The sequence below is a fragment of the Schistocerca americana genome, chromosome 1 (assembly GCF_021461395.2).
Source record: "Schistocerca americana isolate TAMUIC-IGC-003095 chromosome 1, iqSchAmer2.1, whole genome shotgun sequence".
NCBI classification, from domain to species: Eukaryota; Metazoa; Arthropoda; class Insecta; order Orthoptera; family Acrididae; genus Schistocerca; species Schistocerca americana.
The window spans coordinates 189,430,873-189,446,131 of record NC_060119.1 but is presented as its reverse complement, the minus strand read 5'-3'; the positions used below and the strand labels follow the sequence as shown (position 1 = coordinate 189,446,131).

The window sequence follows — 15,259 nt, the reverse complement described above, 5'->3', positions numbered from 1 at the left end:
CCGAGTCATCTGCCGAAGTCGCTCTTGCTGCTACTACTGTCAGCAGTAGTTCTCTGACCTGTGCGTATCCAACACTACTCCTCTCACTTAATGTTCGCATCCAGAAAAAAAATGGTTCAAATGGCTCTGAGCACTATGGGACTCAACTGCTGAGGTCATTAGTCCCCTAGAACTTAGAACTAGTTAAACCTAACTAACCTAAGGACATCACAAACATCCATGCCCGAGGCAGGATTCGAACCTGCGGCCGTAGCGGTCTTGCGGTTCCAGACTGCAGCGCCTTTAACCGCACGGCCTCGCATCCAGAACCCTTGTTTCTTTGTCGTATACAGGGTGCTGAGAAACAGTCTGAAAGGCTTGTAAGGGTGTTATAGGGTACGTTACGCTGAGAAATAATTGTTCAGAAAAAATTCGTTACGTTGCGCCGTTTCCGAACTAATAAGCCTTGAAGTCAGCCAGTCAGGTCGTTGCGCGCGCAAATTCAAGCGGCCCGCCAGATAGGAGGGTGAGTAAAATGAAAACCTTAAATATTTTTTTAAATATTATTTATTGTGCAGAAGTGGCACAAAGCTGTTTCACTTTCCAACATAATCTCCCACACGCTCAATGCAAGTCCTCCAGCGCTTACAAAGTGCATAAATTTCTTTAGAAAACAATTCTTTTGGTAGTCTGCACAACCACTCATTCACCGCGTGGCGTACCTCTTCATCAGAACGGAACTTCTTTCCTCCCATTGCGTCTTTGAGTGGTACATACATATGGGAATCACTTGGGGCAAGGTCTGGGTTGCTCGCTGTCTTCGTTTCCGGTTGGTGGAAGTGAACCCAGGTTTCGTCGCCAGTAACGATTCTAGCAAGGAAGCCGTCACCTTCTCGTTCAAAGCGCCGAAGGAGGTCTTCACAAGCATCAACACGTTGTTCTCGCATTTCAGGAGTCAGCTGCCGCGGAACCCATCTTGCAGACACTTTGTGGAACTGGAGCACATCATGCGCAATGTGGTGTGCTGATCCGTGACTAATCTGTAAACATGCTGCAATGTCATTCAGTGTCACTCGGCGGCTTTCCTTCACTATGGCTTCAAATGTTGCAATGTTCTGTGAAGTCACAAATCGTTATGCCTGACTTGGACGAGGAGCATCTTCCACTGAAGTCACATCATTTGCGAACTTCCTACTCCATTCGTAGACTTGCTGCTGTGACAAGCATGCATCACCGTACTGAACCTACATTCGTCGATGAATTTCAATAGGTTTCATTCCTTCACTACGCAAAAACTGAATAACAGAACGTTGTTCTTCAAAAATGGTTCAAATGGCTCTGAGCACTATGCGACTTAACTTCTGAGGTCATCAGTCCCCTAGAACTTAGAACTACCTAAACCAAACTAACCTAAGGACATCACACACATCCATGCCCGAGGCAGAATTTGAACCTGCGACCGTAGCGGTCGCTCGGCTCCAGACTGTAGCGCCTAGAACCACGCGGCCACTCCGGCCGGCCGGCTGTTCTTCCCTGGTGCAAGTCGCAAGTGGGACGGCCGTCTTTATACTGATACTGCGACGGTATGTGCGCATCTGCACTATGCTGCCCCCTACAGACCATTCTGCACGCTGTTCGTAGCACGCTTACCAACTTACAGGATAACGGCGCGAAATTTCGATTTGTTATTACAAATTGAAGGTTTTCGTTTGACTCACCCTCGTACAATTAGTGTCTGTCAGTCTCATAGCTTAGATGATAGCGCGCGAGACGGCCTTAGACAAGTCTCTATCTTTTGTATCGCTCTCTTGTTCGGTTTAAGGGAACCAAACGAAGAACGCCTGCCGACACGGTCTCTTGCTGGCCGCCCGAATTGGCGCGCGCAATGGCCTGCTTGGTTAATTTCAATGCTAATTAACTTGGGAACGGCGCAAAGTATGGATTTTTTTCTTCTTAACACTTATTTTCCATCACAGCATACCCTGGCAACCACCTTACAAGGCGGTTACTTGCCACTCTGTACACACGTAGACGTACTAATGTTTTCCACCTCTTGCTAGATAAGGGGATTGACTTTGAACAGCGGTGTAGTGTTTGATTACAAAACTGGGCTGAACGACAGGGAGTTCCGAAAGTAACAACCTTATCTGAAAGTGACTATAGTAGCTGTTGAAAGAAGCCGCCATTTTGTTGTTCATCATGACAGTACAATTCTATCAGACAGCAACGGGCTTGAATGGAATGGGTCGTACCTGGAAAAGAGCTTACAAAACAAACATCAATAAAGGTAAAACACGAGTAATGAAATGTAGTCAAATTAAATCAGGTGACTCTGAGCCAATTATATCAGGCAATAACAAATTACACGTTGTACATACGTTTTGCTATTTTGGGAAGTAAAATAAGAAAAGATGGCCGCGGTAGACGGCATATAATGCAGATTGGCTATAGTAGGAAATAAATTTCATAAAAAAGATTTATCAGCGTAGAATATAAAGTTTTCTGAAAGCATTCTTCTGGAATGTAGTTTTACACGAAGGTGAAATGTGGAGCATACACAGTTTGGACAAGACGAGACGAGAAACTTTTAAGATGTGCTACTACAGTAGAATGGTAAAGATTATATGCTCAGATCGAATAACTAGTGAGGAGGTACTGAATAGAATTGGAGAAGACAGAAATGTATCGCACAACCTGACTAAAAGAAGCTATCGTTTAATAGGACACATTCTGAGACATCTAGGATCACCAATTTAGGATTGGAGGGAAATGTGGAGGTAAAAATTATCGCGGGAGACTGAGGGAGGAATATACACTGAAGCGCCAAAGACACTGGTGGAGGCATGCGCATTTAAATACAGAGATATGTAAACAACTAGAATATGGCGCTGCGGTTGGCAACGCCTGTACAAGTTTCTGTTACAGTTGTTAGATCGGTTGCTGCTGCTTCAATGGCAGGCTATCAAGATTTGAGTGTGTCTGAACGTGGTGTAATAGTCGGCGCACGAGCGATGGGACACAGCATCTCCGAGGTAGCGATGAAGTGGGGATTTTCCCGTACGACCATTTCAAGAGTGTACAGTGAATATCAGGAATCCGCTACAAGTCAGATCTCAGACATCGCTGCGGCCGGGAAAAGTTCCTACAAGAACGAGACCGACGACAACTGAAGAGAATCGTTCAGCGTGACAGAAGTGCAACGCTTCCGCAAATTGCTGCAGATTGCAATGATGGGCCACCGACAAGTATCAGCGTGAGAACCATTCAACGAAACATAATCGATATGGGTATTTGTAGCCGAAGGGACACTCCTGTACCCTTGACAACAAAGCTCTATGCCTCGCCTGGGCCTGGACTGTTGATGACTGGAAACAAACTGTCTGGTCGGACGAGTCTCGTTTCAAATTGTATCGAGCGGATGAACGTGTAAGAGTGTGGAGGCAACCTCATAAATTCGTGGACTCTGCATGTCAGCAGGAGACTGTTCAAGCTGGTGGAGGCTCTCTGGTGGTGTGGGACGTGTGCAGTGGGAGTGATATGGGCCCCCTGATACATCTAGATACGACACTGACAGGTGATATGTACGTAAGCGCCTTGCCTGATCGCCTGAAACCATTCATGTCCATTGTGCATTCCGACGGATTTGGGCTATTCCAGCAAGACGATGCGACACCCTACACGTCCAGAATTGCTACAGAGTGGCTCCAGGAACACACTTCTGAGTTTAAACACTTCCGCTGGCCACCAAACTCCCCAGATATGAACGTCATTGAGCATATATGTGGGTGTCTTGCAACACGCCGTTCAGAAGAGAGATCTGACCCCTCGTTCTTTATGGAGTTATGGACAGCCTTGCAGGATTAATGGTGTTGATTCCCTCCAGGTCTACTTCAGGCATTATTCGTGTCCATGCCACATGGTGCTGCGGCACTTCTGGGTGCCGTACACGATATTAGGTAGGTGTGTCAGTTTGTTTCTTCAGTGTAGAAGAGACATGAACAGCGTCACACGTTGAATGATCACTGTTGGGAAGTGGTGAGGCTAGTTACCGGTATGAGACAGCGTTAGTGAAAAAGGGACCACATTGCAGGTTGATTTGTGTAGTATCCGGATTGTGAAGCATTACGGTGTGACAGTGGCTCAATATTGGTCTATGCGGAGAGTGAGGGTACGCACACCCGTCGTCAATGTTCCGATTGATCATGTCTGGCCACCTCAAGGGAGGATCACCATGATAAGCACACTGAAAAACTTCCACACCTGCACATGCCATACGGGGATAGCTAAGGGAAGGCCTGCTACATTCTGCATATACCGTACCATTGGTTGCAACCCAGCAGCAGCTGGACTAGGAAAATACCGTCCCACACACAGGGTGCCATCACCATCACAACACAAACGGTTTCGTTTGGAGTTGTGCCGTGACCTGGAAGCATGGACTGCTGATTAATGGCGTCGTATTATGTTCAGCGATGAACTGCCATCCCGCGCTGTCCTAGATGAAACTCAAATCAGTTCAGAAAGACAAGGCTTCCGGTCCACATGATATACCAATCAGGTTCCTTTCAGAGTATGCAGACACAATAGCGCCTTTCTTAGCAATCATATACAACCGCTCACTTGACGAAAGGTCTATTCCTAAAGACTGGAAAGTAGCACGGGTTACACCAATATTAAAAAAAGGAAATAGGAGTAACCCATTGAATAAAGCACTCATATCACTGACCTCAATTTGCATTAGGTTGGTTGGTTGGTTGGGGAAGGAGACCAGACAGCGAGGTCATCGGTCTATTCGAATTAGGGAAGGGCGGGGAAGGAAGTCGGCCGTGCCCTTTGAAAGGAACCATCCCGACATTTGCCTGGAGCGATTTAGGGAAATCACGGAAAACCTAAATCAGGATGGCCGGACGCGGGATTGAACCGTCGTCCTCCCGAATGCGAGTCCAGTGTCCTACCACTGCGCCACCTCGCTCGGTAATTTGCATTAGGATTTTGGAGCATATACTGTACTCGAACATTATGAATCACCTTGAAGAAAATGACTTATTGATACATAACCAACACTGATTCAGAAAATATCGTTCTTGTGCAACACTGCTAGCTCTTTATTCCCGTGAAGTAATGAGTGCTGTCGACAAGGGATCTCAGATCGATTCCATATCTGGCGTTCCGCAAGGTAGTGTCATAGACCCTCTGCTGTTTCTGATTTACATGATATAGGTGGTAATATGTGCAGTCCCGTTAGATTGTTTGCAGATAACGTTGTAATTTACCGTCTAGTAAAATCACCAGGCGATCAATTCCAATTACAAAATGATCTACAGAGAATTTCTGTATGGTGCGAAAAGTGGGAATTGGCACTAAACAAAGAAAAGTGCGAGGTCATCCACATGGGTACTAAAAGAAATGTGATAAATTTTGGGTATACGATAAATCGCACAAATTCGGCTAAATACCTAGGAATTACAATTACGAGCAACTTAAATTGGGAAGACCACATAGATAATATTGTGGGGAAGGCGAAACAGACTGCGCTTTGTTGGCAGAACACTTAGATGATGCGACAAACCCACTAAAGAGACAGCCTACTTTACACTTGTCCGTCCTCTGCTGGAATATTGCTGCGCGGTATGGGATCCTTACCAGGTAGGACTGAAGGAGGACATCGAAAAAGTGCAAAGAAGGGCAGCCCGTTTCGTGTTATCGCGCAATAGGGGTGAGGGTGTCACTGATATGATATGAAAATTAAAGCCTCCAGGATATCTTATGATGATTAATTTCCGACAGGCATCATGTGAACGGTAAAACCATTCCTTGCTTGATGTTTTACTATTGCGACCATGTCATCCTGAATGCCGAGCTATTGATTATTATAGCCCTCAAGTTGTATACTATTATCCGGTATCATGTACTTACACGGAAGAAGCAACTTGCAGAACCTTTGTTCGATAAATTCCTGAATGTTTCATGATTGTTTGGGCCTTTATTAATAAAGGAGACAGAAGATACAAAGAAGATAAGCACGTTACGTCATCGGTTAGTTTAGTAAGCGGGAGAGCTTCACACACCCACTGAAACTCAACAACAGACATGCGTTTTGCGTCACACATGCAATTACGAGAACGCACTTTCCAGGAAGAGTTAGTTAGCCAACGCAGTATGACGTCCTGCCGCATACAACACGCGAAATGACAGAAACGGTAAAATCAGAGGAAAACAGAATTATACAAACACTTACCGAAAGCCGTTTTCTCCACACCAATTGCTCGACGTAAGGTGGTTTTGTGGAGTATAGATGTAGATGTATGTGTGCTATTTTCCATTTTCTAGGCTTGTCTATGGCTGTGCTTGCGTGTTCTATTCTATAGAATAAGAATTTGAATCAGTTGCAATGTTTAGGCTTTTAAAAGCGATTGTCTCGCAAAACACAGCTCTGTTCGCTATGTCCATCTCAAATGAATGCAGGTATTTTATTCTTAGTGTTTCTACGTGTCCTTTACGGTTACACTGTCTTGTACCTTCTGGCTTCTTTGTATTTGCGAATACGTAAACGAAGTGTACAGGCTCGAAGGTGACCGCGGTATTTGCAAATACTCATGGGTAATTTACTGTCTGAAAATCCTACTGTGAGACGAAAACTATTTGTTGTACGAGGCTGATACACCACTGTCAATAAAAGGTAAGCACCTGAATGGAATGGTCCTATGTAGACGCAGTTTGATACATATATTAGGACTGGAAAGTAAATGTTTCTGCGCATGTCGGCGTTAGTCATTTATCAGCTCATTGTGTACTTAAAAATCGTGCCAAAGACATTTTAATGTTAGAATGATTTGTTTACTCGTAAAGAACTAGGCCCTATATATTTTCTTTTTTGCATTGGCAACCAAATACCAGGAGAGGTACATATCCGGCCTCATATGCTATTTTAAGTTTCACGGTGTTAGTAACGTAACAGTCGCTAACAATAACATTTGCTATGTTTATCAAAGATCATAAATGCAAATGTGGTTTTCTTAGTTCAAATCTGATAATTTTCTTTTTTCCGACTCGTATCGTTCAGTACGACCAAAAGCCGGCCGAGGTGGCCGAGCGGTTCCAGGCGCTACAGTCTGGACCCGCGCGACCGCTACAGTCGCAGTTTCGAATCCTGCCTCGGGCATGGATGTGTGTGATGTCCTTAGGTTAGTTAGGTTTAGTATTTCTAAGTTCTAGGGGACTGATGACCTCAGAAGTTAAGTCCCATAGTGCTCAGAGCCATTTGAACCATTTTGAAGTACGACCAAAAACTTCAGACAGTGACATTCTAAAGGCATAAATGGGAGCAAATTCGTGTCAGACAATCGAGGAACCGTCAAAGAATCTTAATTAGCTTTGGTCTACCATCATAGAGCGTTTGCTTCAAATTAGTAAGGAAAAACAAAGCAATCGGTCCACCACATGTAACTTATTGCTTCAGCGGCACAGTGCAGATCACTAGAGATGGAAAAATGGGTCGGCTTTGATAATTCAGAGCGTAAAAGGCAGTGGCTCTCTCCGAAATGTATAGCCAGGAAGCAAGATTTTCACTCTAGAAAGGCGCTTTTGTGTGTTTGGTGGAGTATTCGTGAAGTTGTTCATTTTGAAGTGCTGAAACCTGGACAGACTGAGAATGCAGACCTTTACTGTGAACAACAGGGTAGATAAATCCATTTTTAATTGAAAAGTGCTCAGCGAGTGTCAACGGAAAAGATGTTATTCTTCAACAAGATAATGAAAGACCAGACTGCCCAAGATAAGCCCTGGAAAAAAATTGAGTTGGAGTGGGAGGTATTGCCTCACCCACAATGCTAGGCTTCGGAGCCTTCGGGTTTCCATTCATGCCGATCACTACAGCATTTTCTCAGTGGCAAAAAATGTTAAACTTTGGATGAGGTGCAAAATACCATCTCCAGAAATTTTCCTGAAATACTAATTAATTTTTTATCGATACGGCATTGAAAATTTGCACATCAGGGGTGATTGCATCACTTATTAACAATAAAAACTAGTCAACAATTTATCCGTTTCAATTTAATGTATACAAACAAAGCATTACTTTCCGGTACTGCTAATACATAAGCACACGGGATAACGCAGGAGACCTATCCTTAATAATGACTTCAATTCGGCGAGGAAGAGAGAGAATATGAATTTCTTCAGGTTTCCCATATCGAGCTGAAGACCCTCGTTGATGATTAGATACACTAAAGCCACCAAATTGCGACGACATTGATTGTCACGTTTCCACCGCTGTTCCAAACAGTCCCAGACAGTTTGCATCGGATTAAGATCGGGTGATTTAGTGGCTAAGTCAAGATGCTATAGAGCATCTGAGTGTTCGGCAAACCAGGAATGTTTGTGCGCAGGCCTGTGGTCACGACTGCCGTAAACTTGAAGACTGGAATGTGCACAACTTATTCAACAACACTTGATCTACGAGAACGTTGAAATAAGAGTGCTGATTGATGTTTACGGTAACCTGAATGATACGTCCTATTCGTGGTACGAAAAACACCAATAAAACATCGCGGAACCACATCCGGCCTGAACTGCACCTTCCATACATTGCGGGCTAAGTGCACCCCGCGCCTTGCTTGATTTGAAAAGAGGCAGAGTAGCCACTCGTAGGGCCGTATTACATGCCTCCACACTAATGTGTAGTCTGTGTTATTTGGCCCGTGTAAGACGTGCAACTTCGTGTCGCTATGAGCAGTGTCCTGTCGCGAGGTACCACACTCCCAGTGGCCATTGCATGCCATTCCCTTAGCAGAGTTCGCTGGGAAACTGCTTGAGACCTATCTGCGTTCACTGACAGCAGCATTTGAAACAGTCTGTCGCTGATAAGGCGTCACACTCGTCCGTGATCCTGTTCGGAAGGATCTTTTTACGACCGTTGCTCTTACGCCGTGTTACTCGGCTGTAAATATGCTGGTCATACCTCGTTGATACGCCAAGAAACCGGGCATCTTCAGTCACGATGTTGTCATATGTACCTCCAAACACAGTAGCTCCTTCAATTTACACCTACGTACACATCATACTCCGCAAGCCACCTAATGGTGGTACCACTAACTGATGCCCCCTACCCTGTTCCACCTGCGGCGTGGGGATGAATGATTGTCGGGGAGCCTCTGTACTGGATCAAATTTCTCGAATTTCCTCGTCGTGGTCATTACGCGACTTTTATGCGGGAGGAAGTAATACGTTGTCCGAATCTTCCCGCAAAGTGCTCTCTCGAAATTTCAATAGTAAACCTCTCCGTGATGCTCAACGCCTGTCTTGTAACGTCTGCCAATGGGGTTTGTTGAACATCTGGGTAAGACTAAACGATCGCGTGACGAAACGCGCCGCTCTTCGTTGGATCATCTCTCTATTGTAACGAGCGCCTTATAAGCCATTTTCTTCGTGGATGAGCTACATTTTTAAGATTCTTCCTATGTATCGGTCTGGCATCTGCTTTTCTTACTGTTTTATGTTGTCATTGCAGTTAAGGTTGCTCTGAGTGGTTACTCTCAGATAATCTACGGTAGATACTGCTTCCTGCAGTTTCTCGTCAGTAGTTTAGTTGTACAGTAGTAGCTTTCTTTCCGCCGGCCGCTGTGGACGAGCGTTTCTAGGCGCTTCAGTCCTGAATTGCGCTGCTGCTACGGTCGCCGGTTCGAATCCTGCCTCGGGCATGGATGTTTGTGATGTCCGTAAGTTACGTTTAAGTAGTTCTAAGTCTAGGGGACTGATCACCTCAGATGTTAAGTCTCATAGTGCTTAGAGCCATTTGAACCATTTTTTGCTTTCTTTCCCCGTGTGTGCGCATATATTCATTCATTTACGTTCAGGTTCAACTACCAGAGATTGCACCATTCATCAATTTTCCACTGCAAGTCGTTATGTCTCCAACAACCGGACCATCTGCGACTACTGATTAAGAACTTCTGACGCTTTCTACTAGAACATACAATAAAGGCCCTATCCTGCTTCCTTGGGGTATTCCAGAAATTACCTTGACATCTGCCGATTTTGTGCCGTTAAAAGCGACGCGTTGAATTCTGTCTGCAAGGAAGTCTTGAATCCAGTCGCAAATCTGGTCCGGTGCTAGATAAGGTCGAGTTTTTTTTCACTGAACGGCAGTGCGGTGCTGTGCCAAATGGCTCCCTGAAGACAAGTAACACGGCATCAACCCGAGCGCCGTTGTCTACGGCACTATGGATCTCATAGGGAACAGAGCTGGCTGAGTTTTGCGGAACCCATGTTGATTTTTATTGAGAGATTTTCGTTCTCCAAAAACGTCACAATCTTTCTTCGATTCTGTAGAAGTTCGACGCTGATCCATCTCACTGTGGTGGACACACACACACACACACACACACACACACACACGCACATACGATCGTGACCGGGCCAAACATCTCACGAAATAAGCGTCAAACGAAAAAACTACAAAGAACGAAACTTGGCTAGCTTGAAGGGGGAAACCAGATGGCGCTATGGTTGGCCCGTTAGATGGCGCTGCCATAGGTCAAACGGGTATCAACTGTGGTTTTGTAAATAGGAACCCCCATTTTTTATTACAGATTCGTGTAGTACATAAAGAAATATGAATGTTTTAGTTGGACCACTTTTTTCGCTTTGTGATAGATGGCGCTGTAAAAGTCACAAACGTATAAGTACGTGGTATCACGTGACATTCAGCCAGTGCGGACGGTATTTGCTTCGTGATACATTATCCGTGTTAAAATGAACGGTTTACCAATTGCGGAAAAGGTCGCTATCGTGCTGATGTATGGCTATTGTGATCAAAATGCCCAACGGGCGTGTGGCATGTATCCTGGACGACATCATCCAAGTGTCCGGACCGTTCGCCGGATAGTTACGTTATTTAAGGAAACAGGAAGGCTCAAATGGCTCTGAGCGCTATGGGACTCAACTGCTGAGGTCATTAGTCCCCTAGAACTTAGAACTAGTTAAACCTAACGAACCTAAGGACATCACACACAGCCATGCCCGAGGCAGGATTCGAACCTGCGACCGTAGCGGTCTCGCGGTTCCAGACTGCAGCGCCAGAACCGCGCGGCCACTTCGTCCGGCAAACGGGAAGTGTTCAGCTACATGTGAAACGTCAACCACGACCTGCGACGAATGATGATGGCCAAGTAGCTGTTTTAGCTGCTGTCGCGGCTAGTCCGCACATCAGTACCAGACAAATTGCGCGAGAATCAAGAATCTCAAAAACGTCGGTGTTCAGAACGCTCTATATATATATATATCTGCAATAACTTTCGTTAGCAGTGGATGGTCACATGACCGCTTGGTACCGAGTCATCTACATAATCTAGAGCGTTCCGAACCGATTATTCTGTTCTTGTAACAGGGGAGATTGATATTTTGCACAGTGAACTTGCCTATCCGATACAAGCGCGTCCACTGTTATCATTATTGCTCTCTCTCTCTCTCTCTCTCTCTCTCTCTCTCTCTCTCTCTCTCTCTCTGATAGTGTGTTGAGCCTCTTGCCAGATGTCATTGGCGTATATTAATTTGCGAGACAGTTTCTGGCAGATCTCGGTTATACCGGTTGAACATTATAGGAGGGAAGACTGAAACTTGAGGCAGGCCAATATTCAGTTTGTTCAGTGTGGTCTGAGTAAAATTTGCACCCCAGTGACTATTCTGCAAACTAGCCAATTTGGAGATGATATTTACACGAGGAATTGCCTTTAGTAATTTCAGTAACAGTTGCTCTCTCTAGACTGTGTCGTGAGTTGCAGACCACATAACGAAGAAAGAAAGACTAACGAGGCGTTCGTTTTGTGCATTTCCAGATGGGCCTTCTTGGAGATGCACACGAACCCCGGCTTCGACGACGAGACGCAGGCTTTCACGGTGGGCTTTGTGGAGGGCGTGACCACGGCCGACCTGATCGCGATGCACTGGACAAACACGATGGCGGACTACTGCAGCGACTCGGCGGACGGTGCGAAGGGGCGGCCAGCCGCCTGCCGCGCTGTGCAGAGCTTCCTGGAGAAGAACCGAGCCTGGGTCGACGACATGGTCGCCTCGCACAGCGACACAGACCCCTACTGGCACCAGGTAACCTGCGCGTAGCCCGTGGCAGCACGTGGCTGCCACTGCTCACGTGTAACTACACTCACGCTCATAAATTAAGGATAACTGCAGAATGTGATGCCTCACAACGTAGCACTACATAAAACTGGCGCTAATAACATAGGCACATAGGGAACACACATGACACAGATCTATAACTCGACGGTATTGGTGATAAGTTGAGAAAACCGTCCCGAAACACGTGTTACAAAACGCCACTGTTTCCTGCGCATGTACCTCGACACCAATATGGGATATGATCACCATGCACACGTACACAGGCCGCACAATCGGTTGGCATACTCTGGATCAGGTGGTCGAGCAGCTGCTGGGGTATAGCCTCCCATTCTTGCACCAGAGCTGTCGGAGTTCCAGAAGTGTGCAGCGATACGTCGACTAAAGCATACCAGACGTGCTCGATGGGGTTTAGGTTTGGAGAACAGTCAGGTCACTCCATTCGCCTGACATCTTCTGTTTCAAGGTACTCCTCTACGATGGCAGCTCAGTGGGGCCGTGCGTTATCATCCATCAGGAGGAAGGTGGGACCCACTGCACCCCTGAATAGGCGGACATATTGGTGTAAAATGACGTCACGATACACCTGACCTGTTACAGTTCCTCTGTCAAAGACATGCAGGGGTGTACGTGCACCAATCATAATCCCACCTCGCACCATCAAACAACGATCTCCATACAGGTCCCTTTCAAGGACATTAGGGGGTTGGTACCTGGTTCCTGGTTCACGCCAGATGAAAACCCGGAGAGAATTACTGTTCACACTATGCCTGGACTCATCCGTGAACACAACCTGGGACCACTGTTGCAGTGACCATGTACTGCGTTCTTGACACCAGGCTTTACAGGCTGTGGCCAGGGGTCAGTGGAATGCACTTTGCAGGTCTCCTGGCCAATAAACCATGTCTGTTCAGTCGTCTGTAGACTGTGTGTCTGGAGACAACTGTTCCAGTGGCTGCGGTAGGTCCGGAGCAGGGCTACTTGCAGTACTCCGTGGCCGTCTGCGGGCACTGATGGTGAGATATCGGTCTTCTTGTAGTGTTGTACACTGTGGACGTCCCGTACTGTAGCGCATGGAAATGTTTTCTGTCGGCTGGAATCGTTGCCATAATCTTGAGATCAAACTTTGTGGTGGCACACGGAGGGCGCGTGCTACGACCTGCTGTTTTTAACCAGCCTCCAGTCGTCCTAGTATTCTACCCCTCATAACGTCATAAATATGTGTTCTTTCAGCCATTTTCAACACACAGTCACCATTAGCAAGTCTGAAAACGTCTTCACACTTACTCGCTGTACCGCACTCTGGTATGCACCAACACACGTCTGCATATGTGGACTGCTGCCAGCGCCACCGTGCGACGACCGCAGGTCAAATGCACCGCATGCTCATACCCCGAGGTGATTTAAACCCGCAAACCGCCCACCAGAGCGTTGTTTCATCTTGTATCAGCATTATCCTTAATTTATGAGAATGAGTGTAGCTTAGCGCCCGCTGCTTCGCTCGCTTAGACTGCATAGCCTGCAGAGATCTTTGTTTTTATTTGATCGAATTATTACGTTGTTCACAAATTACAACATCTAAGCTTTTCACGCTAATTAAGACCATATAAACATGGTCTTTTCCGAACTACTTCTGACCACAAACCAGATTCCGGTATCTGGAGTCCAAAGTTTTTGTTAATCAGGCCTTCTGCGTTCTTGTGAAGATGTTTCCATAGTAACTTTCATCCCTAACAAATATTTCTGTATATCTAACCGAGAAGTAAAATACCACTGTTTGTAAATTTAGTTTTAAATTTTTTTAATGTAACGAAATATTTTCTTTAAAAAAAAATTGATCCCCTGTTGCTCTCCATTAGGGATCGAATTTCCAGAAACACTGAAACACGTATTTTCTTATTTCCAACTAAGAAGTCAAATAGCAGTTGTCATAGATGTAGCTTCAAAATGCTCTAGTAGTTCTTCAGTGATTATTTATTTAAAAACAAAACTTTCGCCCACTATTTTGCCCTCTTAGTGGCTAAATTTCCCAAAATAATGAAACACGTATTTTTTTGTTTTCTTTCTGAGAAGCAAAATACCAGTTTTCTTAGTTCTAGCTTCAAAATTCCCTTAATAGCGACATACTTTCAAAAAGCCTTTGTTCCCCTATTTTTACCCTTAGGAGTTCAATACCTAAACATAGTGAAAACGTATTTTCTCATCTCAAACTGAGAAGCCAAACGCCAATTTTCAGAGATTTAGCTTTGAAAATGCTTTCGCAATGGAATATTTCCCTAACACGTTTTACGACTTATTGGTTGAATTTCCAAAAACAGTGACACGCGCGTGTTTTATTTCTAACAGAGGAGTCAAATACAAATTTCATAGATCTAGTTTCAAAAAGGCTTGCACAACGAAATTTTCCATAAAAACTTGAAACGGCCGTTTCACCGCCGTAGGTGCTGAATTCACAAAATCAGTGGAACACGTATTTTTCTTTCTAATTTACAAGCTAAATTCAAATTTTCATAGTTTTAGCTTTAAAACTGTTTTCATATTAAAATATTTTTAAAAAGTCTCATCCCCAATTTCACCCCCTTACAGGTTCAGATTCGAAAAACACTGAGATACATATTTTTTTATTTGTGGCCGAGAAGTCAAATACCAGTGTTCATAGATGTAGCTTTAAAAATACCTTAGCGGTTCTTTAATGATGTATTTTCAAAAAAGGTTTCATCCACTATTTGATCCCATAGTTAAATTTCCAAAAATGTTGAGAAACGTATTTCTTTATTTCGGACCGTGAAGCCAAATACTAATTTTCGTAGGTCTAGCTTCAAAATTGCGACATTTTTCAAAAAACCGTTTATCCCTGTTTACCGTGTAAGTTCCACACCTTCTCGAAATATAAAGTTTCTATCCTTAGCCGGTTGGGCTGGGCGCTGCTATTAGTCAATCAGGGCATTGCCTTTTGTATATAGCGCTCAATCCGTCGCTGGGCGCGTCTTTCCACAAGTGAGCGCCCTGCTATTTTTACAGTGCTGTTGGTGTACTCTTCATTGTAACTTTAACGTGGATCTTAATATTGCCCCATTTATTCCTCTGTGTTTATTGTTAGTTTTGTATCCCGCCTGGAAGGCGGCGCGTGGGTCTGTTCCTGTAAATT

The 15,259-nt window shown here is 45.0% G+C and overlaps 1 protein-coding gene across 1 annotated transcript in view; it reads left to right on the top strand.

Moving 5' to 3' along the window:
- LOC124621215 (putative phospholipase B-like 2) overlaps nucleotides 1–15,259 on the top strand; it is a 168,390-nt gene that overhangs the window by 17,065 nt on the left and 136,066 nt on the right. Inside the window, exon 2 of the mRNA XM_047147125.1 lies at nucleotides 11,814–12,081. Coding sequence (XP_047003081.1) covers nucleotides 11,814–12,081 — 268 coding nt within the window. The remainder of the gene's footprint in view (nucleotides 1–11,813; nucleotides 12,082–15,259) is intronic.